The 24,964-nt window shown below is 43.8% G+C and overlaps 3 protein-coding genes across 7 annotated transcripts in view; 1 reads left to right on the top strand and 2 right to left on the bottom strand.

The window, feature by feature from the left end:
- Positions 1-2,127: 2,127 nt before the first annotated feature.
- Positions 2,128-7,732, bottom strand: LOC106808159 (chloride intracellular channel protein 2-like). The gene is made up of 2 exons (XM_014810746.1): positions 7,643-7,732; positions 2,128-5,581 (listed from the first exon to the last, which is right to left on the bottom strand). Exon 2 carries the CDS (start codon positions 5,482-5,484, stop codon positions 4,744-4,746), a length of 741 nt encoding a protein of 246 aa, XP_014666232.1. The 5' UTR covers positions 5,485-5,581; positions 7,643-7,732; the 3' UTR covers positions 2,128-4,743.
- Positions 7,306-17,395, top strand: LOC106808158 (peroxisomal targeting signal 1 receptor-like). Of its 5 annotated transcripts, none has more exons than XM_014810744.1 (17): positions 7,306-7,327; positions 8,294-8,499; positions 8,937-9,063; positions 9,397-9,497; positions 9,739-9,839; positions 10,474-10,606; positions 10,844-10,957; positions 11,223-11,347; positions 11,697-11,757; positions 12,649-12,792; positions 13,194-13,264; positions 13,625-13,810; positions 14,630-14,708; positions 14,909-14,995; positions 15,678-15,835; positions 16,293-16,424; positions 16,795-17,395. In XM_014810744.1, exons 2-17 carry the CDS (start codon positions 8,332-8,334, stop codon positions 16,874-16,876), a joined length of 1,869 nt encoding a protein of 622 aa, XP_014666230.1. In that variant the 5' UTR covers positions 7,306-7,327; positions 8,294-8,331; the 3' UTR covers positions 16,877-17,395. The 5 variants fall into 5 exon arrangements, with proteins under 5 accessions (XP_014666230.1, XP_014666227.1, XP_014666229.1 ...); XM_014810741.1 differs by lacking the exon at positions 7,306-7,327 and adding an exon at positions 7,746-7,813; XM_014810743.1 differs by lacking the exon at positions 7,306-7,327 and adding an exon at positions 7,747-7,817.
- Positions 17,396-23,500: 6,105 nt separating this feature from the next.
- Positions 23,501-24,964, bottom strand: part of LOC106808152 (quinone oxidoreductase PIG3-like) — a 15,456-nt gene continuing 13,992 nt past the window's right edge. The window contains exons 10-11 of the mRNA XM_014810734.1: positions 24,915-24,940; positions 23,501-24,519 (exon numbers count right to left, since the gene is read on the bottom strand). Coding sequence (XP_014666220.1) covers positions 24,307-24,519; positions 24,915-24,940 — 239 coding nt within the window. The 3' untranslated portion in view covers positions 23,501-24,306. The remainder of the gene's footprint in view (positions 24,520-24,914; positions 24,941-24,964) is intronic.

Here is a 24,964-nt window from a genome sequence, read left to right as displayed (position 1 = left end):
AATATATATATAGATATATATTTCCAACAGCTGTTTCCATCAGTGATTTCTATACACAATTGTGATCTCAAAGCGCCATCTACCAGACGAAATGTGCAATGACCGCAGCTCGAGCATTCGCGATCGGTTGCGGTTATATAAAACACCATAATGTAATCATAGTTTAATCATGAATTCACTCAGTAAATATAATTTCATAGTGTACAGTGTAGGCGATAAGGTTTCTCCTTTTCTGTCAATAATGTAGCATCCGTCATACCACTACAATAATGTACGTATACTAAAAACTGATTATGCTGGTAGAAGTACGAATATAAAAACATGTTTCATTGCAAAATCACCGTGTGTATACGCGTAGACGTGTATATCACTGTGTGCACTGTGTGTATAGCCCTATAGACCGAAGGTCCGATAGACCGAAGGTTTATTCGAATACGCAGTGTCTACACGTCCGGAATCGGTCGCCTAGCCTCCAGGCTACGCATCCGGACATCCACTGATGTCGTATTCGAACGTGAATATGCCGCACATCCACCGATGCCACTACAAGCCCTAACCTTAACCATAGCCCTAACCCTAATCATAACCCTGACCCTTTGAAATATTCGGTCTATCGGAACTTCGGTCTATAGGGATGACCCCGCTCGTATTGCGTGTGTGCGTGCGTGCGTGCCTGTACGTGCGTGTGTACGTGTCATGTAAGCTCATCGGCCCGCGCGTGTATCAACTTTTTGCACGAATATTGCGCTTTATACATCAACTTCTCTCCGCACAGTTTTCAAATCACATTCCATTTTAAAATGAATGTTTTTGCACATAAATACATCGACGCGGGCACACAGACACGCGCTCCCCACCCATCTGCCAGCAAGCGCGCACACGTGTGCGGTAGCATACCATTTTCCTTATATATAGCTGCTGACTCGGCGATAGAACGCCTGGAAAGGGATCCGCCCAGGAGCCGATGAAAACCGCATGTACGTACTGCCGACGAAAGGCCATCTCTAGCCATAAACCCACGCGTACTACCGCCCCACTGAAACTAGAGAGGGCGTGCTGCTGCCGCCGCCGCGTATATAATATATGACGTATTGTAAGAACGGGAGATCGGTGGACCGAACAAAATCCCTCCAACGACGAAAGATTTCTTCGCGATAGAGTTACGAGCACTAAGCGCGCAAAATCACTCGAACGCCGAAAGATTTCTTCACTATAGAGTTGCTAGCACTAAGCGCGCAAAATCGCTCGAAACGACGGAAGATCTCATCGCGATAGAGTTACGAGCACTAAGCGGTAAATTCATCCATCACTGAACACGTCACGAACGCAGCGCGGCTTAAGGCCGCCGCACACCAGCCGATTTTACAAACGATGAAGCGATGAAGCGATGTAGGTGTGCGGCGGCCTTAAAATCGGCTCATCGGTTCAAAATCAAACATGTTTGATTTGGAACGATCACCCGATAAAAATAAAATCGTCTACAAATGAACGCGCACACCTACATCGCTTCATCGTTTGTAAAATCGGCTGGTGTGCGGCGGCCTTTAGCAAACGCGACCCACGCGCCTCAACAGCGACAAGTGTAAGCGACCGAGACGAGAGCAGATGGAAGTGGACAGAATAATAGAAAACGCGCGAAATCACAGCCCCCACCCTAGCTCCCCCTTCTCACCACCTTTAACTCCTTAGCACGCCAAACACCCAGCGGCTGCACCAGTCTCTCGTGTGACAGCTAAATGAACACGTTTCGTGTCAGATTACGTGCGACTTGTTGAAATATATAGACCGAAAGCTTTTCGCACCAAAGGCAGCATATATATTCCGCGGCGGGTGCTACAAAAATCGACGTCCACTCCCCAACTCGGAGTTTTTACTCTCGACGATTTTACTCGGGTACTTCATGGATTTACTCGAACACTTGTGCGTTTCCCACCATAGTAGCAGAAAAACTCTCTACCAACGATAACTAAACCAACGAACACAAACGTCTGTATTACCTACGAACGCACGGGCCATGCTCGCTATATGCATATGTGCATCGAGGAATCGCAAGTCTGCATAAATACGCAGATATAAACTACGATACAGTGATAAATGCTCGGTAGACTGACGCTCGAACAAAGCCTGGTCGTGTCGTAACATCGCAAATCACTCGTTTTATTTGGTTTGAAATTGATCACCTATACATGTATGCACACTACTAAAACAAATACAACATAAAAATAATCGATAATGCAAACTCCACACCGTTACTACCTCACACAGTATGGTGAGTGTGTGTGTGTGTGTGTATGGAGGTACAGCAGTCGTAGGCGCGACTGTAGGCCTAATAACATAAATACTGCTAACGGAAGCACACGCAGCGCCAGAAATAGCTGCGAATACAAGGGTAAAATCACACGACATTTGCATCTATTGCAGGATATATTACTCACGCGGCTGCGGGAGCTACATGGCAGGCACTATTTGGCTGAGCAAGGGCAAAATTCCCTTCGAACCGAAACGACGAAAAATCTTTCGGGGAAACGTCATTGATGTGTCAAACTTAAATGTCATCGCCACGTGTAACGTGGCCGTGAGAGGGGATACCTATACCTACGTGTTGCTGGTATAATTATAGCAGAAGTGTATAATATAGATTATACTATACACTCCTTATTATAGCAAACACCGGCAACTAGGTGCGCATAATAATACAACCAGGATATGGGAGACAAGCAGGAGTGTCATGATATAGACTAAAATATCTATATAACGACCATCCTGATCATAGCACGTCGTGAGACGTTATATAGTTAAAAGTGCGCTAACAGCTTTTTGATGATACAATGACTAAGGGGCAGTATTTGATATCACAATCACAGCTATACAACCATTGCTTATTGAGATTGCGAATTTCCAGCAATACTAAATCATTTTCTACACGCGCGCGAGTGCTATAAACTTAACACGCTGTACGTAACGAGCAGTGTACTCAAATAAATGAGTAGTTATTACTTCACTCCCGATATAACCGAGGATGTTGAATAAATATTGCAGTGAGTGTGAGTGTGCCATTGAACTTCCCTAGTCGTAGAATAACGCTCATTTATGTTGGGTCACGTGTAAACATGGCCAGCGAATACCATATTGATTGCACGGTCGCTTCAATTACACAGAATTTCACCTAGACTGCCTCCACGCGTCGCGGATACTAAACGACGTTGCAGCTAGAGACTTCTGCGAGCAGTCTAAATTTCAACTCTAGCATTGATATCATCAATCCACTCGACTTCCTACTGAGTATCAGCTTCAGCTATGGGCGAGCTAAAAGTGGTCTCCAGGGAGAGAAAGAGGGAGAGGGAAGAGGGTAGAGAAGGAAGCAGACTGGGGTGGTAGTGGACGAAGAGGAGGAAGGGAAGATAGATAGCGAGAGAAAGAAAGAGAGAGAGAGAGAGAGGGGGGGGGGAGAGGGAGAGAGGGTTGAGGGAGGAGGGCGAGAAAGGGGAAAGGTGAGTAAGAGAATCTTGACCCTATCGCAGAGATTATACAACCATAACATAATAACCTCCTGCATATCCACACAGGGTGTTGGGTAATGAGTGTAACAATATCAACAGACAAGAATATAATATATATATATATATATATACTACACTACCAAATCCGTATTATGAAATAAAGAAATAACGCCGATGCGTGCTAAAGTCATTTCACACAGCATATCTAAACACGCACATATATAAAACTAAATCTTCAAAAGCAACAGCTAAAAACTGCACTACAACACATGTTCCGACTAAGACCGGTTTAAATATGATTAAAAATGCCATTATTTTAATTTTTGGTGTTTGTGATTTATGCACGAGAGTTCACGCAGAGAGAATATCTTGCCAAGAATTCTCACCCTTAAATACTTTCACAATTTCAAGACTTTTATATTATAACTGACTAGCTTTGGTTGGACTTTACTTTTGACTTGCAGTTGGAGACAATTAGTTAATTACTGCTTGATACATATCACAATAAGTACTGCATTTGTATGTCAGTGTTGAATTCACGATCAAGTGTAAGTTACATGCTACATTACAGAATCACAAGATCCATTCCAAACATTTTCACTGTAACCGTAACTTGCTAGCTCGTATTTTCACTCGTTGCATGAAATTATGCAAGCACAGGATGCACGTTAATAAAGTGCCCTGTGACAGCAACAACCCACGCACGATGAAAGCCAACACAATAGTCACTATTCAGGACACGAATATTGCACAGACGATGACAAAGGTTTTCACGCTCAGAACAACATACGGTAACTACACTGTTTGGCTATAACGTGAAAGTTTTTGAGATATGTTATAAATAGATAAAACTATACATAAATCATGCTCGGTGATTGCGAATCATCACATATCGTGTAAGAGCTACGACTGCAAAAATCTATTCTAATATCGTCACTTCGGCACTTATTCTCCATGCTAAAAAGGGGGAATCTCTCCAGAAAGAGGCTTGCCACAACTAACACCTCACATCGGGAACCCCCACAACCTGTACGCACGCGTACGGACTCCTACTGCATAATAAAATATGTTTTCTACGCGCAGCTAGTAGTGGTAAAAAATCTCACGGTGCCAAAAGTGGTGCTGAAGGCGCCGCAAAGGTTCGACGGCAGGCATTTCCCCCCGACGCACAACGAACGCACCCGCCTGCCCTCCCTCAGCCTCCGCGCCCGCCTGCCCTCCCTCAGCCTCAGTGCCCGACCCGTTAATTGGGAACGTCGAGTGACGTGCCCCTGCATTTCAACTCGGCCTCGCGCTTCGCCGTCAGCCGCGGAATGCCGGGCTTCTGCGACCACGCAAACGCGATCTCGTAGTCCGACGGGCACGTCTTCTTGAAGACGTCCGACGCGTACGCGTTTCCCAAGTAGCGCCACAGGTGCGTCAGCGTCGCGGGGATGTCGAACCCCTTCAGTGCGCGCGCCGCGACGCGAACGTGCTGCAGCTTCGGCAGCACGATGCAGTCGAGGTGCGTCATCTCGTCGCCGCACAGGTAGGTGGTGTCGGCGGCGGCTCCGCCGAGGAACGTGTCAAGGCGGGAGAGCTCGGAGAGCAGCTGCGCGGGGTCCGTCGTCACCTCGCGCATGTAGAACGCGAACTTCGAGAAGAAGTTCTCGGTGGCCTTCTCGGCCGGCTTGCCGCCTCCGCCGGCGCCGTACGCGAGGTCGACATCGTGGAAGTTGAGGTCGAGGTACTGGGCGATCTCGTTCGCGTCCTCCATGACGCGTTCCTGGTGCACGATGACGGGCACGCGCGTCGACAGCTGCCGGTACGTCTCGGGAGGCTTCGCCATGTTGATCGTCGTCACGGTGAACTGCAGCTCCTTCGTGTGGCCCTTCAGCAGCAGCGCCATGAATATCTGCTGGCAGACGGGGCACGCGCCGTAACACGAACCGTCGCTGCCCGCTCGCACGTACAAGTCGATGTGGTTTGGCGGCTTTGAGGACATGGTTTTAGTTGTTTTTTTGTTTAGCGGGCGGCGGTGCCGACAGCGGTGGGGAAGAGTGGTTGGTTGGGGATGTGCCAATCGACGACTTACGATGCACCTGCGAACAGGAAACGAGAAACGGTCGGTTAGGAGTCGTGCGTCCGCCCGCCGGCGTATGCACGGCGCTGACAGCAGAGAGCTTTGTCCGCAGTAGTCACGATTCAAGCGTCACACGTACAAAACTTTCACACACTGTCCCGACTTAGATTGCATATGTGGACAAGCAAGTACTCTGGATGCTTGGATGCTTGCACGATGTACAGATGTAGGGCTAGAAATTAACTTCGGTAAACTTCTCCAAGACAAGCCTACCTGCTTCCATAAAAGTTAAAGCAGCTATAAACATTTCTAAGAGAAAGTTCTACTCCGAATGCTTATTAAGACATAAGCATCCAATATATTCAATATTAGCAGACCAATCAGTAGTGATTTTGGTTCAAGGATATAAGAGCTGTCCCCAATTCATTTTCGCAATGTGCGACATGTGCGAAAGTGCAAATGTGGACAGCTCTTATATCCTTTGGCTGTGATTTTCTATTGCTGAAGGACAATTAACATTTTAAACTTTGAACTTGAACACGAATTCTCGTTTTATTTATTGTTTATAACAAATTTAACAGTACAAATTTAGTAATTATATACATGTATAAGTCCTCCAGCTATAGTTATTTGCCAATGGCAGTGTAGTTATTCACAAGTTATTGTTATATGCATCACTACAAAATTGGGGAAATTGTGCATCACTTTGTGGTAGATCATGTAAATCAATACATTATTTTATGATAGATGCACTTATAATGTGTTACATTATTATATCCATACTTATAATAGAATATCTATCCAATCTACAACGTATAACTATCTTACGGTGCGCTAAGCATGATCATGATGATGATGTACCATTCATTCACTGATTGAGTCTTTCACATCACAGGCACTTGGAACATCTCAATTAAAACAAATAATGGTAAATAAATACGAAATGTATTTACTACACCAGTCTTAATGTTTCTCTACTCTATTTCGCCTATTATTGCCGATAATTACCCGTAAATGGCGATCAAATGCTCATCTGCAACACACAAGTACAGCGCACGCCCGCCCTATGCACAAACAACATGAATAAGAGAGCAGGTAGGAAAGAGTGATCGCAAAATTCGCTCGACGCTCGCTTCATTTCACACGACTACAGAACGAAAACACACTAAACAGCCTCCACCTTGGTGCCAGAGATATATCGTGAAATCCTGCAGAAAATGTTCTCTCCGCGAAAATGTAAAGAGGACGAGATGTTTGTTTATACACGAGTAATGGGGCGCATTGCATGCCGGGATGAGCTGCTGCCTGCCTCCGAGCCTCCGTTTCGAGGCCCGCCAAGCCAAGCATAATGCACGCAGGCATGACGTCACACACACACACACACACGACTACAGTGATCGATCGAAAGTAGCGCCGTTAGGGATTTTCGGATGATACGTACTCTTTACATTTCCACGGAGAGAACATTTCCTGCAGGATTTCACGAGATATCTCTGGCGGGAGCAGGCAAGAACAAAGGACAGTTATAATTCGAACAAGTGAACATTTAGCTACAGATAGATCCAAGAGGCCAGATGGAGGCTGTTTGGTGTGTTTTCGTTCTGTAGTCGTGTGAAATGAAGCGAGCGTCAAGCGAATTTTGCGATCACGCTTTCCTACCTGCTCTCTTATTCATGTTGTTTGTGCACAGGGCGGGCAGGCGTGCGGTGTACTTGTGAGTTGTGTGACAGTGTGTTGCAGAGGAGCATTTGACTGGCATTTACGGGTAATTATCGGCAATAATAGGCGAAATAGAGTAGAGAAACATTAAGACTTTGGTAGTAAATACATTTCGTGTTTACATTTTTTTATTTTATTGAGATGTTCCAAGTGCCTGTGTTTCACATTGCGCCAGATTGTAAACTAGGTACACACAGTGACACACGGCGACACGCCGTGCACGGTAGTTGGTAAATTGACTCAACACATAATTATAACGTAGCTACACCATAGCCCATGGAAGAATGTTAAGAAACACAAGTAATTACCACACAACACACTGCTGGACATATAGTCTCATAAATGCAGGACACTAACTTACCGGAATTCGTGCTCATAACTTTCTCTAACGGAACAACAGAAACGACCAAAATGGCTATCAATAACGAACGCAAGGTGGCGCACCCACACACCGGAAGCTGTACACTTGTTTGTGATGGAAGGAAATAATAAAAACAGAAGGTTTTGTTCAGCCTGATGCACTTTATTTAGTGTAGGTAGGCTACGAGAGCGTGTGTGTTTGTATATTAGTTGTGAAGATAAAGATGTAGAATTTAGGTAGGCCTATTGGCATAATATTTAATAAATATATAATGATAAAATGTAAAATCTCAGTGCCCGTGACTGATCACTCACTCAGTCACTGTCACTCAGTCTGTTGACTGTTGACTGTTGTGCTGAGGCAGTGCTCTAACTCAGAGACTGAGTGACCCCAAGTCTGCTCTCTACTCCGTTCTCGCCAAATTCAAGTCCTACTGCACGATGCTTTTGTTTTCTTATACTTATAATACTGATGCACTGCCAGTGCCAGGGCAGATCGTCCCCCAAATAAATATCCCCACAAGTGTCTGATCTTACGGTATTTACATGGATATATTTACCAGAGACAGCCTCAACTTCCACCCTATCCACAGAGATTTCTGTTTAACAGGAAGTTCAATGATGATAATAATACTTTTAATTTCAACTTCAGGTGAAATTCAGCTACTTGTTACGAAGCCAACAGTCGCCATGGCGATGCGAGAGCTGGTAGATGGTGAGTGTGGGATGGCTAATCCTCTAATGAAGCTGACGTCACATTTCACACAAGACAGAGCATTTTCCCAGGAGGGACTCAAGTCCGGTCGCAGTGCTGCATTCCCACAACGTGGCTCACTAGCACAAATTGGTGACGAGAAGGTACCAGTAGCCACAATGCAGGTCCCTGTAGTATCATTTTATACCAGAATGTCTTTTTTTGTAAAAAATCTAAATTTTGTATTTACAATTGGAACTGGCATGTAGGTTAATTAAAAGTGGAATTGCCATGATAGATCACAACACCTGTTTTAGGATATATTCAATGGGTAGGTTAGGGTAAAGTGTAATTTTGTAAGGAACAGCTTGAGGTGTTTGATTGCATTATGGCATGGCATAATTTAATCTTTAAATTTCATAATGATTTCATTAAGAGTCATTAAGTAGAAAGTCTGGTTGAATCCGGAAGTTAGTGATTACAGTTTGCAAAAATGATGTGAGGCAAATTTTGGCAACCTGGCAGCCTGTAAAGGGAGGGAATTATCATGGATATTCAGCATGAAGCCACAAATGGTAACATTACTCATTTATTTCTACAGCAGCTTGTGAATGAGTTCTTGGCGGACCAGCAAGTATGTTCTGCTCCGCGCTCCTTCAGAATGGATACTCTCCTGCAAGAGATGAGAGAAATAGAGGATGGGAGGCACAGACATGCACCGCTCACAGGTGACCTCCTACCTGATATATAACTAGCAGCCATTGTCAGGAACACATGTAGTGAGGGCATTACAAGTCTAAAATGATATAACTGTTGACGAGAAGTATCAAAGTTATGATATTTGAGACTTATGATATTCGTAATGGTTTAAGACGTTTCTAATGATAGGCCCCTGCATCATGAACAAACAAATGTGTCGATGCTAATGCTGATAGCGATGATTATTTAAGACATGATAATTATTATTGTATTTGAAATAATATAATCCTTTCAGAAAATTATCGAGTGAATTATCTATCACCTGAGGCGATTGGTTTTCATGGTTTTCTATCAACTTCTAGCACCAGGAATAGCAGCCCTAACAACTGGAGATGCAGCTCAAAGCTGGGCTGCCGAATTATTAATGGAAGATGGGAACATCCCTGACTCTGACTGGACGCAGGTAGATTATTTGTTGTAGTTTGTACATGTCATTCAAGTATCGTACAAAATACATTCTCTGATTAAAAGTTGGGATTTAGTTGCAGACGGTAACGTCACCAACTGAATACAGCACGCTCTGATATAATATACGTACTGCAGAAATACTATTTGATTTCACGAGTGTATATGACATTGAGAGCGTTTACTACTTGGCATTATTTGTTACTTCATTCATTATCGTAACGAATTGCTGTCGACAGGAGTTCAACCAGGAGCGAAGTCAGATGCTTAATCCGGGTGTTATTCACGACACAAAGTGGGCAGAGGAGTACTTGGAGCAGACTGAGAAAGAACCCGAGTGGTAGCTACCCTTACTGTCAGCATAAACCTGGCAATAACTACTAGTGATGTCACGATCATCGATTATACTCGATCATCGATTATACTCGATCATCGGTTGAACAGTGGCTCAAACCAAGCGCTTGGTTATCAAAATCCATAATCAATTTCATCGGAAAAAAAAACTTAAAGTAAAACTTGAACAAGAAAACTTGGAAAACTGATGAGAATCCGAGATATCATTGTTATTTTAGTTCGGGAATCACCCGACATTCGCCGCAGATACTTCCTGTTGAGGGGCTAAAGCCTAGGACACACTAGGGATTTTATACGCTGGCTAAACAAGCACATACATGCACACACGAACATGCACATGACGTTACGCACACGCAGGCATTCAACATCCCGAGTAACCGATTGTAACCGATCATCGGTTACTTGGGTCCAACTGATGATGGATTACGAAATTACAACTGATTGACAACACTAATATCTACTATAAATAACAATTAAACTATTATTGCTAGATGCTCACAGCAATCAGGAAAGCTTACAGAGAAGAACATTTATTCGCATTCTACTTCTAAAATCTTCCCAGGTTATTCTCAGATGGAACTTTCTAGACGACAGACGTGACTTTGTTCATTTTCATGTAGGTTGGATACCGATCTTCAGGAGGCAGAAGGTCAGTGGCTACAGGAGTACAAAGCCCAAGATGATACTGAACTACAGAGAGCAGCCAACGAGTTGCTGGGCAGTGTAGACGACCCAAAGTTCTCGGAAACAGAGGTATCTCGACACGTTATAGTAGAGTTGTGTCTGTTTCTCATACACCTCACACGTTTTTTTTTCTTGATGAGTGTACTTATTTTGGAACGTCTACCGAAATGCCGATGTCTAAGGATGTCTCCTCTGTAGTTTTAACGATTATCTAGATTTATCGTAAAATATTGCAGAATGAGTAGAGCGTCACACCAACATTATTCAGTTCTTACTATAACCATCTCGATTCAAATTGTTTTGTAGTTCATGAAGTTCATTGGGAAGGTAGGAGATGGGGATGTCACATTCGATAAAACTGGACAAGTGAAAACGACGGACCAGGCAGATAAATGGGTTGACGAATTCTCTAAGAAAACAGTAAATGCATAATGTATTTTTTGTTGTAGTTCACTAGTCAACGTTAGCTAGTAAAGAGTAAAAGGCACATGAGTGTATCGTTGATATACACTCTGTAAAACGAACACCTGCTTACAAAGGACACCTTCAGCATTTCTATTGACTGGCAGTCATAAAGTAAAGCCTTTACTATAACGCTCACGAGTCTACAAAGGATACTTGAGGTTTCCCCTGAGTGACCCTATATATACATATTTGACTGTAGCTATATGCATATTATTTGCAGCAAAGTAGTTCGAATCCGGAGCAGTGGACGAGGGAGTTTGAGTCTGCACAAGCGCCGGTTAGAACTGAGGAGGCAGATGTTGATTTCTGGGAAAGGCTACAGAAAGAATGGGAAACATTAGCACAGTACGTGGCTTCTGTGTTGACGTCACACTGACACACATTTTCTAATGATATAATTGAGGATACCGTAGATGTTGATCTCTCTGAATGAGTTAACCATGCTTCCTCTTAAATATCTTCACTATGTCAGAAAAGCTAGACAAGCCTATATACATTTTTCACATGTGCCAAATTGTCAACTTCACAGGACTTTGTTGCCAACCATTGTTTTTAGACTATCCTATTGCAACAGTGATTGCTAGAGCTGCTTAGTAACCATGCCAGATACACATCTCAATTGATGGGTTAAAAATTAACGAGTGGTTATAACAAAGGTATCATTGCTAATCAACTATTACTGACTCTTTTACAGCAATAGTGCTGAGGAACATCCATGGTTGTCTGACTTTGAGGAAACAGTGAACCAATACAAGGTGACTTCTTATTCTCGTTTGGTAAAATTCATTGTTCATAATAGATAAATGCCAGGAGCCAGTGGTGAGCGAGACTGCAGTGTGAGAAGAATCAAAGCATTGCTGTGTCATTTGGTAATATCGTGAACATATCTAGACACTATATATCAGATATATCTATATACAGTTCGACCTCCTTTATCCGGTCATCCGTTATCCGGAAATCTGTATTAACCGGCTGCGATCTCGCAGTGTATGTTCTCTGTTTTTCATTCATTTCCACCTAAAAATGTCGCTCAAAGCTCACTCAAAACTCGTGAGATGTACCAACCGTACGTGTGTTTGTGTGTGTGCGTGCGTGCGTGCGTGCGTGCGTGCGTGCGTGTGTGTGTTGTCCGCTCGTGTCCGCTATGCTTCCGGCAAAATTTCTGTTTTATTTAATTTTATTTCCATTTCATATAAACCATAAAACACAACAGTTTGTTACAAATAATCATAGCAATGAGTAAATACATTATCACATGCATAAGCCCTACTGAACTGCATAGAAATGCTGTGTTTGAGCATAACTCTCATATCCGGCCAAATCCCATATCCGGATGTGTGCTTGTCCCGACGTGGCCGGATAAAGGAGGTCGGACTGTATGTATCTATATCTAGGTCTATATTTATATCTATATCTATATCAATATCCATATCTATATCCATATTCACATATCCATATCTATATCTATGTCAATTTATATCTGTTTCTCTTTCTCTCTCTCTTCCCCTCCCTCCCTCCCCTCCCCTTCCTTCTTCCTTTCCTCTCTCTCGCTCCCTCTGTCTCTCTCTGTCTCTCTCTCTTTCTATATATATATATATCATGTGTATAGGTATGCCCATGGTAATATGTAGGAACTTGTATTTTAGGAGTACAAGTTTGAGAACGAGAATCCTCTGCTTGATCACAAGAATGCGTTTACCGAGGGCTTGGAGAGGCTGAAGCAAGGAGACCTGCCCAACGCCGTGCTCCTATTTGAAGCAGCTGTTCAGGCCGACCCGTCACACGCACAGGTACTCCTGTAATACGGCTATACCGGCCGGTCCCTCTGATGAAACTACAGGCCCCTGACCTAGTTGTATGTGTACCTGACGGCTCCGGTAGCAAGAGCTAATAATACCTTATTAATGTATTTTTATTGTATTTGTATTTTATGTGTTTGTATTATTGTAATGAATATATTATTAGCTCTCGCCAGTTTTACACTAATATTTGCAGATGTATGTCATTCATTCTCGCTATATATTCCGATACTGGCTGCTCTTTTTTTCGGTGACAAACCTAGTGGAGACCATGGAAAAATACAGATTACTTTATTAATACTATTGATTGTAGTACTGCACTAATGTGTAATTGTACACATTAGAACAGCATGAATTTTGTGTGCATTTTTTCTGTGCGTTTCTGTTGGTAGGCATGGCAATACCTTGGCACAAGTCAGGCAGAGAATGAACAGGAACCAGCTGCTATTGCTGCACTGAGGAAGTATGTTAATGGTGTTAACTGCTAATAACATTTTTTGATCTAGAGTAGGTTTCATAGAAGTTGCAATTACTTCTAGCAATCGATTGTAATCTGATACTCGGTAAAATGTGGTTTAAACTGCCATTATAGTTATACAGCAATTATAAAAAGAGAATTCTATTCGCTATCAAGTGAGTGTTTGTAGTTTACCTTTCAATACCCAATGACATTGTTAATAATGAGTAAGCGGCATTTCTACTCGCTTTGTTTAGTTTTCAGTAAAATGTGCAACTACTGCAAGTGTATTCTGCAGCTGGCGTTTCTGTCGGCCTTATTGCCAAAATTCTGTCCTTACTATTACTAAAATGAACGTTTTTTTAGGTGCTTGAACCTGGACGAGAAGAACGATGCGGCACTGATGGCTCTAGCCGTCAGCTACACAAACGAAGGCATGCACCATCAGGCGTGCGAGACACTGAAACGATGGCTGAAGAACCAGCCGGCTTACGGCACGCTGGTGCCACAAGAGGGTGCCAAGAGCACGAGCGCATCTTCATTTCTTAGCGGGTATGTCATAGGCTGTGCGTTAATATTATTGTGTATGCGGAGAAACTGGTTAGATAAAGATTGCATGTCAAAACCAGGAAGCTATGCTGTCTATGTTATGTCGTTAGAAACACGTTTGACTCATGAATGCAAATATCCAGAAGAAATGCACTCTGCGAATTTAACCACTGGCCCGGTATCCGAGGCCAGTAAATTTTCCGTGGGGCCAATGAAACTGGTAAATGAACAAGCCCGATGGACCAGTGGAGAAAAATGGAGTAAATGGTCTATTAATGATATTTCAGCTTCTTTATGTGATGATCTGTCTGAGAATTTACCGAAATTCCCGATATTTTGTATGAAAATTTACCGATATTTACCGATAGGGCATCATATTCCCGATCTTAAGTAGGGGAAGTAACTAGTCAACACCATGCGTGTTTGTCGTCGCTAGAGGTTGCAACAACTTCCGGTTTCTGGTTCTGGTTTTCAACGTGGCCTTGAACGTGTTGGCTAAGTTACTGTTCTAAGTCGAAATAAGCTTTCTGATTATGAATGAGCGTGATGATGATGAGTACGATGGCAGTGACAATGAGATGGGGGAGAGGGAAGTGGATAATTTTTTGTTTAATTTTATGAAAGAATAAATTTCTAAGAATCCACCAATGAGTTCTGTTTCTCTTTTCATAATATGATGATCATTGATTCGGGCCTGTAAAACCTAGTGTGGGCCAGTGAATTATACATTTCACAGGCCTGCTGGGCAAATGAGGGTGGAAGTTTTTCGTGCAGACTGGAAATATGCCTGTAAATATACTGAGAATGTCTGTTTTTTTGTAGGCCCGAGCATGCGGAAGCTACAAGCATGTTCATGGCTGCCGCTAGACAAAACCCTGAACAGCTGGATCCTAATATTCAGGTTGGTTCTGTGTATCATTCCATCATGAAAATGAATAATTATTATATTTTTATGTTTTGATGACTTCTTGCAATGAAGTTGCTGGAAATATGGGAATGTTTTGCACTCTGGATATCCATATGATACATAACCGTTCTTGGGTTGGTTTAGCCGGCGTTACTATTATATCGGTTCGTAACCATGGTTTGATTATGTTGCAGTGTGGATTGGGAGTTTTGTTCAACATGTCGGGAGAGTATGACAAGGCCATAGACTGTTTCAAAGCTGCCCTCAGTGCAAGACCAGATGTAAGAGTACTATAACAACCAACCTTTCTTTTCCCAATTGGAGTGTATAGTCGAATATGCATTAGTCAGCCCTTCTATAGAATGGACAAGTATCTCTTTGGAAGACTTTTTGTGGTGCTTTCCTTGAGTGATAGTTGTACTGTGAAACCACCTCTGTAGAGTGGTCACCTGTCTAGAGTGGTCACCTCTGTAGAGTGGTCACCTGTCTAGAGTGGTCACCTGTCTAGAGTGGTCACCTGTCTATAAAGGACACTTGCCATTCACTTGAGTGGCAGTTACACGGTGTAACCACCTTTACAGAACGCCCACCTGTCTAGAAAGGCCACCAGTGAGCGTTTTCCTTCAGTAACTATTATACATGTTATATACAGGTTTGACTGTTATAGATATTGATTTTATCGAATAAAATTAAAATAACATTTGTTGCAATTGTGTCATATCCTGCAGGTGGTTTCAGCATTGTTCTACTGTCTGGGGTGCTTGGACAAAGTGTGTAATTTAGCAGTGATGCTTCTATTAACTATTAGATCACTTCTTCATTCCGATTCCCTTGCCTGACTTCAAACCATTGCCAGTGATGTAATTTTTTTGCTGCACTATTTTCTCACCTAGTTTGATTTTCGATCTCTAACTAGGTTGTTGAGGTAAGTGTCTAAAAATGCTAATTTTGTTTATCTGGCAGGATGCCTTGTTGTGGAATAGATTGGGAGCTACAATGGCCAATGGTGGGAGAAGTGAAGAAGCTATCAACGCATACGACCATGCTCTCCAGCTCTCCCCCGGCTTCATACGTTCGCGCTACAATCTGGGAATCAGCTGCATAAACCTAGGAGCTCACAGGTAGTAGATAGAAGTCTCTACTGCAATGATGCATGTGTCAGCACAGGTGTGAAGGTCGAATTTGAATTTTTAAGGGTACAGCAGTGGTGGCCATTGGTTTAGTCATAAATTTTAGGGCACTGTGGTAAGACGGAGGGGCATCACAGCTAGCATTTCCTTCAAAGACCGGTTATCATGGCCACTTACTTTTTAACAGCACTTTATGTGGAGTGAATATTGCGAACTATGTTGACAGGAACATGTGGGACAGCGTATGCGTGGGTATGTTCATACATGCAAGTGTGTTTCTGTCAATACTTTACAGATGTGTGCAGGCTTTACGGTGTAGATAGTACTTAAGTGGATGCCTGGGATCAAGTGTACTGGCGTGTGTCGGTCAATAGATACGCGCGTAGATACGTGTCCGTTCTGTAGAACACAACTGCTAACACAGGCGCGATGGTAACTTCTGTTACAGAGAGGCGGTTGAGCATTTCCTAACAGCGCTCAACATGCAGAAGTCGGGCATCGGACCGAGCGGACAGCGCGCGGCCATGTCTGACAACATATGGACAACACTGCGCATGACCGTCTCCCTGATGGGTCGCAGGTACGTTCACGCATCCTGCGCCACCGCTAGCTCTCAGAACACCTGAGGCAAGCGATCTCAAACGTTTTTACCTTGCAAAATATACCTTGTTATAAGACTCCACCTCATGGTTACTGGCTAAATATAATGGCATGCAGGTACATGCATTGTTGCAGATACGTTCATGCATCCTTCACCACCGCTAGCTCTCAGAACACAGAGACACGATGCAAGCAATCTCAATCATTTCTACCTCACAAAAAACCTTGTTATAACACTTGTGCAGTATTTCTCTGACTAACATGCAGTATTTAGCTGTAGAACTGGAACTGTGTAATCATGGTGAGTAATATTGTGTTCTTATGTGACACATGTTCTTTTCTCTGCGTAGTGACCTATACGAACTGGTGGAACGGCGAGAATTAGACATGCTTTCTACAGAGTTTGGTGTTGGTAGCTTGCCCGTCACCTAACTTTCCTCGCGCGTACTCGGACCAACGCAAGGTGCTACTGCAACACAGTATTAGTAGGTGAGGGTTCCAGTCACACTGGGATTAGAATAGCCCCTGAAGTGCCTGCACGTGTGATTTTTGCATTGGGACATTCGCCCGGTTCATACAGTCACAAGCATCACCCAATCTGCATCGTCAGATAATAATATGAACTAAAGAAATGCCTCTGCCGGCGCTACGGGCGTACGGTACGTCTAACGTTACTAGTCTTCCGTGCTTTCCTCTACCTATGCGTATGCAGCGTGCAGACGGTTGGGAGGGGGGGGGTAGGAGCGCTGGTGAGCGCATGGTGGCTTCACGTTGGTTTAAAGAGTAACCTTAACCATGGCAAATGGTCAATGTACTAGGCTTGCACTCGGAGCGCAGGAAGTGCCGAGATGAACCGATAGCCAGCGTGGGTGGCGGTAACTACTGCAGATGGGGTCGTTGTCATATCAGGTACTACAGATATGTGCCCGAGGTAGTTTTAGGTCGTTTAGTATTATGTTTGTATTTTTATATGAGGTATGTTTAGGGTTAGGGTTAGTGTTAGGGCTAGGGTTAGGGTTAGGGTACACTCCTGTAGTACAAGTCTGGTACACTTTGTGTATACATATATGTACCTCGGTTACATATCTGTAGTACCTGATACGACAACGACCCCTTGAGCGTAACTACTGTAAGGTGCGAGGAGGCAGTCTGAGGGAAGGAGGCAGTCTGAGGGAAGGAGGCAGTCTGAGGGAAGGAGGCAGCCCGTGGTGTTGCGAAGGCTCGGCTTTTAATGAGAAACGTTTTGTAGTGTTAATCGTAATATGCCAAAGGTTAGGTTGTGATTTTGTTGTGTAAATAATGGTTTTTAGTCTATGGTAAAACACTGATTTATTTACAGTATAAATTGGGGGGGGGGTGACCTTTTTATGTGGAGATTTAAATGATTACTTCTATTAAGCCATTGCATGTCACATGACTGCATAAGACATATATATATATATATATATATGCCTCTGTGGATAATGGGACATTATTACTAAGTGTTACAATTGCAAAGAAAATTTTATTAACATTGATCACAGATAAATATTTTTTACAGACATGATGAAGTTAAAACAATAATTGATTCCATTCTGTGTATTATGAAGCATATTTACTGATGTGCTGTTATCAGCACTGTTTTGTTGCATGCATAATATTGTATATATATATAGTTGCATACTATAAGATTGGATTAGGTGTAGCACCAGTGAACTTGTCAGACACCTTGATAGAGATGGTAGTCAGGTAGAACATGATACAACGTATCAATTTCGCTAGCTAGCACAAGGGGAAGACTTAGAAGGGGGGGGGGCGGCGTTTCCCATAAGGGGTGTCAGATGCTCTGATCGCCCCCTGCATATAGGAATCATCCAGCTTTTCCAACAGTAGGTGACGCTACCTGGTCAACTTCATTTATGTAATAAATATGATTCTCAGAGTTAGGATTATGATATCATATCCTATGTGATGTTGGATATCCTATGCGAGTTAGGATGATCATATATCCATGTGTTGTATATATCTATGGGATTATGAAGCAACATGAAAAACGTAACACATATCAAGATCATGTTTATGGTACAAGATATATTTGCTCAACTGCAGAAATTAATGGCTTTGTGACAAAATAACAAAAATAAAGTATTGCCTTTAAATATAATGATGTATTTCATTATAAATTTTCTAATGAGTAACTGATATCACAATAAAAACGTTTACAGAATAGGTAAAACTGTGTATTCGCATAATTTCACTCTTGCTTCTCTAGTATCATTTCCACAATTTTGGCTCTTTTGCCCATAATCATTATTTCCCTTAACCTACATTTTTCAGTTCGGACTCTTATCATAACGTTATAACCGGTGCAAATCCACTTTAGGCGCCTTAGCCTTAGGTATCACGAAATATCAATGAATCATATCAATATACGTATATCAAGGAATGATGCAAAAATCGTTCTTTGTTTGTGAATTTTATATAACCATTCTATTTCTTTTGTTCATATTAAATTCTAATCTTTTTGATTCAGCTAATGTGGGGCTAAACCGACCAGGCTCTCCGACTGTTAGTACACGTCGTAGGAACAGTAGCTAGCCGATGTAGTGTTGAGAGAGAATGGAACTTGTGGCTAATCTGGAGCATGACTGAGCGATATTTTTACTGTTTTATAATCTCCAATTTCTAGAATATCGTCCATATAATCATTGTCATCTTCTAAAACTACAGACCATCCGCTGACCGCTGTGGAGACGTGCGCCGGGCCTCGAATTTGGCGCACGTCTCCACTGCGGACAGCGCGCTTCATACTTGAACATCCGCCGCGTCGGCCCGTGCGCATATCCCGCGGAACAGCGCGTTCGTCGGCGCTGCTCGGCGCCTCATGATCAACAGCCTGTGCAACGCAACCTTGTATCATGTCTCTCTGGACGTGACGGGCGTGTGATGGGTCAACCCGATGATTGGCACGCAGTGCCACGCTAAAACACAGGCATCGCGCCCAACCCCCTCATCCAAAAAAGTACATCTACTGCATTTTCGAGCGAATCGCCGATCTCACGTTCTGCCGCATCAATCTACTCGCGAATTGTCTTAATCGATAGCTAAGGCTCGTTAACAAAATTACGTGCTATTAGCACCGCTGCGCCCTCGAATTTCCTCGTAAATCCGCATTTTAGTGAGACCGTAAGCCCCGCCCATTATTCCTTATACGGCGCGTACGGCGGCACGGCGGTTCTGAGCCGAGGGCTTATCTCTTATCTGCCTATTTTCCAGACACATGCGGTGCCAGCCCAGTTCCAACATGTCGGTTTACATAGGGTCAACGCGTTAACGCCTAGCCCAAACCAAGGAGCTAAATATAAGGAGTTATATTTAACTCCTTGGCCCAGACGCCTAGTCAATGTTACATGCCACAGCGGCCATCTCCTGGATCATAAAAATAATAAAATAAATATAAGAGATAAAATTAAAGCGCAATCAGGGCCGTCCCTAGCGATCACTATCTCTCCAGTGTGCAAAATTACTGTTATTTAGGAAGAAAGGTAAAACTGTGTACCGTATTCGCATAATTTCACTCTTGCTTCTATAGTATGATTTTTTGCTCTTGCCCATAATCATTATTTTCCTTAACCTACATTTTTCAGTTCGGACTCTTATCATAACGTTATGTTAACCGGTGCAAATCCACTTTAGCCTAGGGACCTTAGCCTAGGCTTAGGTATCACGAAATATCAAGGAATCATAATCAATATACGTATATCAACTAGGAATGATGCAAAAATCTTTCTTTGTTTGTGGAAATTTATATAACCATTGTATATTTGTTATGTTCAATTTAAATTCTAATCTTTTTGATTCAGCTAATGTGGGGCTAAACCGACCAGGCTCTTCGACTGTTAGTGACTGTTATAATCTCAACATTCTAGAATATCGCCATATAATCATTGTCATCTTCTAAAACTACAGACCATCCCGCTGACCGCTGTGGAGACGTGCGGCCGGGCCTCGAATTTGGCGCACGTCTCCACTGCGGACAGCGCTTCATACTTGAACATCCCCGCCGGTCGCGTGCGCATATCGGCGGAACAGCGTCCGTCGTCGGCGCGCGCTCAGCGCCTCCATTGATCTACGCCTGTGCAACGCAAGCGACCTTGTAACGTCATGTCTCTCTGGACAGTCTGCCAAGCCGGATAAACCGCGCGAAAGCGCGATACCAGCAACACCTGGTGGTGCCATTAGAGACAAATCGCTGCCAAGCATTGTACTGACTATATACGTAATGCCCTAACTGGGTATAGCAGAAGTCCGAGAATCGGGTACATTTAGCAGCTTCTGGCGCTTGCGAGAGCTTTTCGACTGTTGGCACGTAGGCGCGCAGATAAATCCACATGTCGTAATTGGTCATTTTTTTTGCTTCGCAGGCCTTACGCTTTTCGTATAATAGAAAGGTGATTCTTCAATTGTATTGAATTTTGACGCTCCCTGAATATGCTACGTGCTGTATTCGCGCCTCCGCCTGGATGGCCGCCACGAGGTCTCTCACTGCTGGGACGCATTTCGCCAGAGATATTCCGGACGACTCGGGTTTAGACTGGGCCACCGAGTCAGCACAGTTCACGCTGCGCAGTTAACTATCACTCTTAGTAGTAGCCAAAGATTCTTCGCCGAGTTATCGTGCGCAGCAGTCTATCTTATCACTGTCATTTTCGTAGCCATGTTAGTACGCGGATGATTGATGCTTGTTTTTACACTGAGTTAATGCCGACTAGCCGTTATGTGGAAAACCACCAGCCGTATGTCTGAGCGTCGGTCATTACCCCCCCCCCCCCCCATTCTGTGATGTTTGGGATCATGACGTCAGACTTGAAGCATGTATAGCAGAGCAGATCGACTCAGCAGCATGTGCTACCTAACGTGCATTTATAGAAAGAAGAGTCGGATAGAATTGTTCGGGTTCCGATTTCAACCGTGTTGTTACCTATCTTCTGACTAATACTATACTCTACTTAATTCTCTAGTACTAAGTAGGAGGCGCGCTACAGAGTTTGTTCACGTAGTTATATTACATACTCACAGTAGACAGTTTATGATAGTTTGCAGCTTATTGGTTTTGTTTTTTCTGTTTTCGTGTACTTTCAGATGTTGTAGAATTGTAGCATTAATATAACTTAAATATAAGCGACATAGAAGCTAGCGTGTTATGCTATCTGTTAGGGATGAACGATGCGTATGTATAAACGCTTACTAATTACAGGTACCAGCAATGTGTATTTATTCGTAACAGTACCTGACAAAACCATGACTACTATATTCCACGTTAATTATCCACACACAGACACTCGATTCTATATTAACCAGGGTGATTCGAACTCCGTATAAGTAAGTTTCTAATTTGATATTTAGCCCTGAGGTTATAGCTGAAACGTAAACTAAGCGTTGCACCAACGTAAACAGAAATCGAAAGAAGGTTTTTCGTATACAGCTGCGAGGCGATTATAATTGCGATGACCTTGTGAATACAGCCAGCATGGGGGTTCGAACCGATTTTCTTGTGTGAAGGCCTAATTTACACGATGCGTCCTAGACGTAGCGTCCCAGGACTTATCAGATTTGCACGTACGTCTAGGACGCAACGGTGAATCTGTTTACACGGTAAGTTTTGGACGTACGTCCAGGACTGAGAACAATATATACATATATACGTGTGCGTGTGCGTGCGTGTGTGTGTCTGCGTGCGTGTGTGCGTGTGTGTGCGTGTGCGTGACACACACACACGCACACGCACACGCACACGCACACGCACACGCACACACGACACCCACACGCGCGCAGCGCCAGCACAGACACACGTCACACACACACAGACACATACCACACGCACACACACGACACTACCACACACACACCCACACACACACACGCACACACACACATACACATACCACACACACACACACCGCGCGCGCGCACACACACACGCGCGCACACGCGCACACACGCACCCACACACGCACACACGCACGCGCACACACACACACGCGCACACACACGAGCAGCGCCACTACTTTTTATGGTAGTGTGTGGACATCCCATTGTCATCTTCTAAAACGAACAGACCATCGTCGCCGCTGACCGCTGTGGAGACGTGCGCCGGGGCCTCAATTTCGCGCACCGTCTCCACTGCGGGAGCGCTTTGAAACTTGAACATTCCGCGCGTCGCGTGCGCATATCCCGCGGAACTCGCGCCGATCTCATCCGCGCGCAGCGCTCAGGATCTACAGCAAAGCTGTGCCACGCAATCTTGTATCATGTCTCTCTGGATCCGTTCCGTAGAATGTACAGATTTTGTTGATAAGTGTGTCGCATTCAACCCCATTGCATGAAAGCACGATCACGTTCTCGAGTCAACGATATATTTTGAATCTTTCTTTGTCAAAACGCCGTATGATAGAGCTGACAAGCATATCAATGGAATTAAAATACTCCTGTCGATCATGTAGTTCTTTTGGGGATGCATGATATCAGGTGATATTCAGGTGGAGCATTACCAACTTGAAATCGCCGTGGTGCCTTTTTTGCCCGGGGAAGTACAGGGTGAGCTACAACATCTTCACCCAGATCAGTCTTGGCTAACAACACCTTTTCATAGAAAAGATCAAAGTCTCTGCCACAACGGATACATGGCTTTTTAATGTAGGCACGGTTTTCATTGCTATCTGCAACTTTGAACTTGTAATGTCTAGGATGATCTCGATTAAACGCTTGAACGGATATAAACAATGACGCTCACAATGGCCGAGCAGCATGCAGACGATCGTTTCTGGTACAGTATCAGCAATTAAAGAGATCAACACATGTCGTCTTATAAACATTCTTCAGTTTATTACCGGTACTATAGTCATGTAGTAGTATATATGCGTGTATACATAAACTATATGTGATTTCAGGGGCGTGTACAGGATTTGTACCGGGGGGGGGGGGTCTAACCGTAACCAAAACTTGAGAGCACGCGAAGGGGGTTTTGGGGCCCTCCCCAGAAACATTTTTGAAATTAGACCCCTTAGATGCGTTTTCTGCGCGAGCAGGGGGGGGGGTCCCGAACGGGCCCCTGGACCCCCCCCCCTTGTACACGCCCCTGGATTTCAGATATGCTCAGGATTACAATAACTGTAGATCCAGCCTGTGCATAACGAAAATGCGTGCTTCAAAACAATCATGATTGGAAAAATTATTGGTCCGGCCATGGCCGGACTAGCCGGACCGGCTCCGCCGGCCCTGTAACCCTAACCTTAACCCTATATATTTTATATATTATATATATATATATTAGTCAGAAATAGCTAAACGAGCCAGGTCAAACAGAGGTCAGGGGGACATAGACCTTATCTGCGGCAGTATATGGAAAAAGGAGAACTATAGTGATCAATCATTACATGACAATGTAAAATCATCATGCACTAGTGACATCTATTGACAGGCATTATAAACTAAAGCTAAACGACGAAAGGTGACTAGCAGGAGGTGAGTTACTTAATCAGCTTAACACTGCAGAGTGAGCTATTCGCAACGTAACAGAAGATAACATGTCTTTATATTGTATTTATGTCATCTTTCTATCACCATCATCATCTTTATATATTTCATAAAATGTTTTTGTACACTCCCTTGAACAGAGAGGTGTACACCATAACAGTGCAGTCATAGGAATAATGGTTTGGCAAATGTTGCCAAGAGCCTCTTGTATGCCCCCTCATGCCAATCCAACAATCACACTCCCCACAAAGGTCTCAGTGTCCTGGCATTGTGCTGGTATGTGACATCATCACACGTCAGCATCAATCTTGTGGCTGTCTGTGCTGGCATTGTGCTGGTACTCGCCCTCACACGTCAGCATCAATCTTGTCGCCCGTCTGCTCATGGTCCGCTCGCAGCATCAGTACCACCTTGCCGGAGTTTTTGTTTTCCTCGAGCATCCTGTGAGCCTGACTGAGTTGACCGAAGGGCAGCACCGTGTCTACGATGGGCCGCAGCCTTCCGGTCGAGAAGAGAGGAAGTGCGGCCTCCTCGAAGCTACGAATCAGCTTGGTTTTATACTGCAACAAGAAATTCACACAAATCAAAGTCGAACTCATAACAAGTGCCGCGGAGCGACAGCGCTCATCTCACGTCTACTGCGGTGACTCTGTGGTGGAGTGGTGGGATTCTAGTAAACCCTGTTAGTCCCAAATGTGTTCACATACGCGCCGAAACAGTGGAAGGCACAGGGATAATATCAGAAACATTCTCGAAGGAATGTTCGTTGGGATCGTTATGAAAGTTGCCACGAGATGGTACGATACGTAGTATAGCAACAACTATTTGCAAGACAGAATAGGTAAGCACTCATCCATTTACCTATACGCAAGCCTACAGGTTGAAATAGAGAGCTGCCACCTGTAACTAATTAACGCAGGCAAAAACTACACCGTACTATCACTACCACATGCACTGGCAGTAGCCACTGGTAGTGGCATACTTAAGTTACATGTAACACACTGG

The sequence above is a fragment of the Priapulus caudatus genome, unplaced genomic scaffold, assembly GCF_000485595.1.
Source record: "Priapulus caudatus unplaced genomic scaffold, Priapulus_caudatus-5.0.1 Scaffold256, whole genome shotgun sequence".
NCBI classification, from domain to species: domain Eukaryota; kingdom Metazoa; phylum Priapulida; class Priapulimorpha; order Priapulimorphida; family Priapulidae; genus Priapulus; species Priapulus caudatus.
This window is presented reverse-complemented; position numbering and strand designations above follow the sequence as displayed.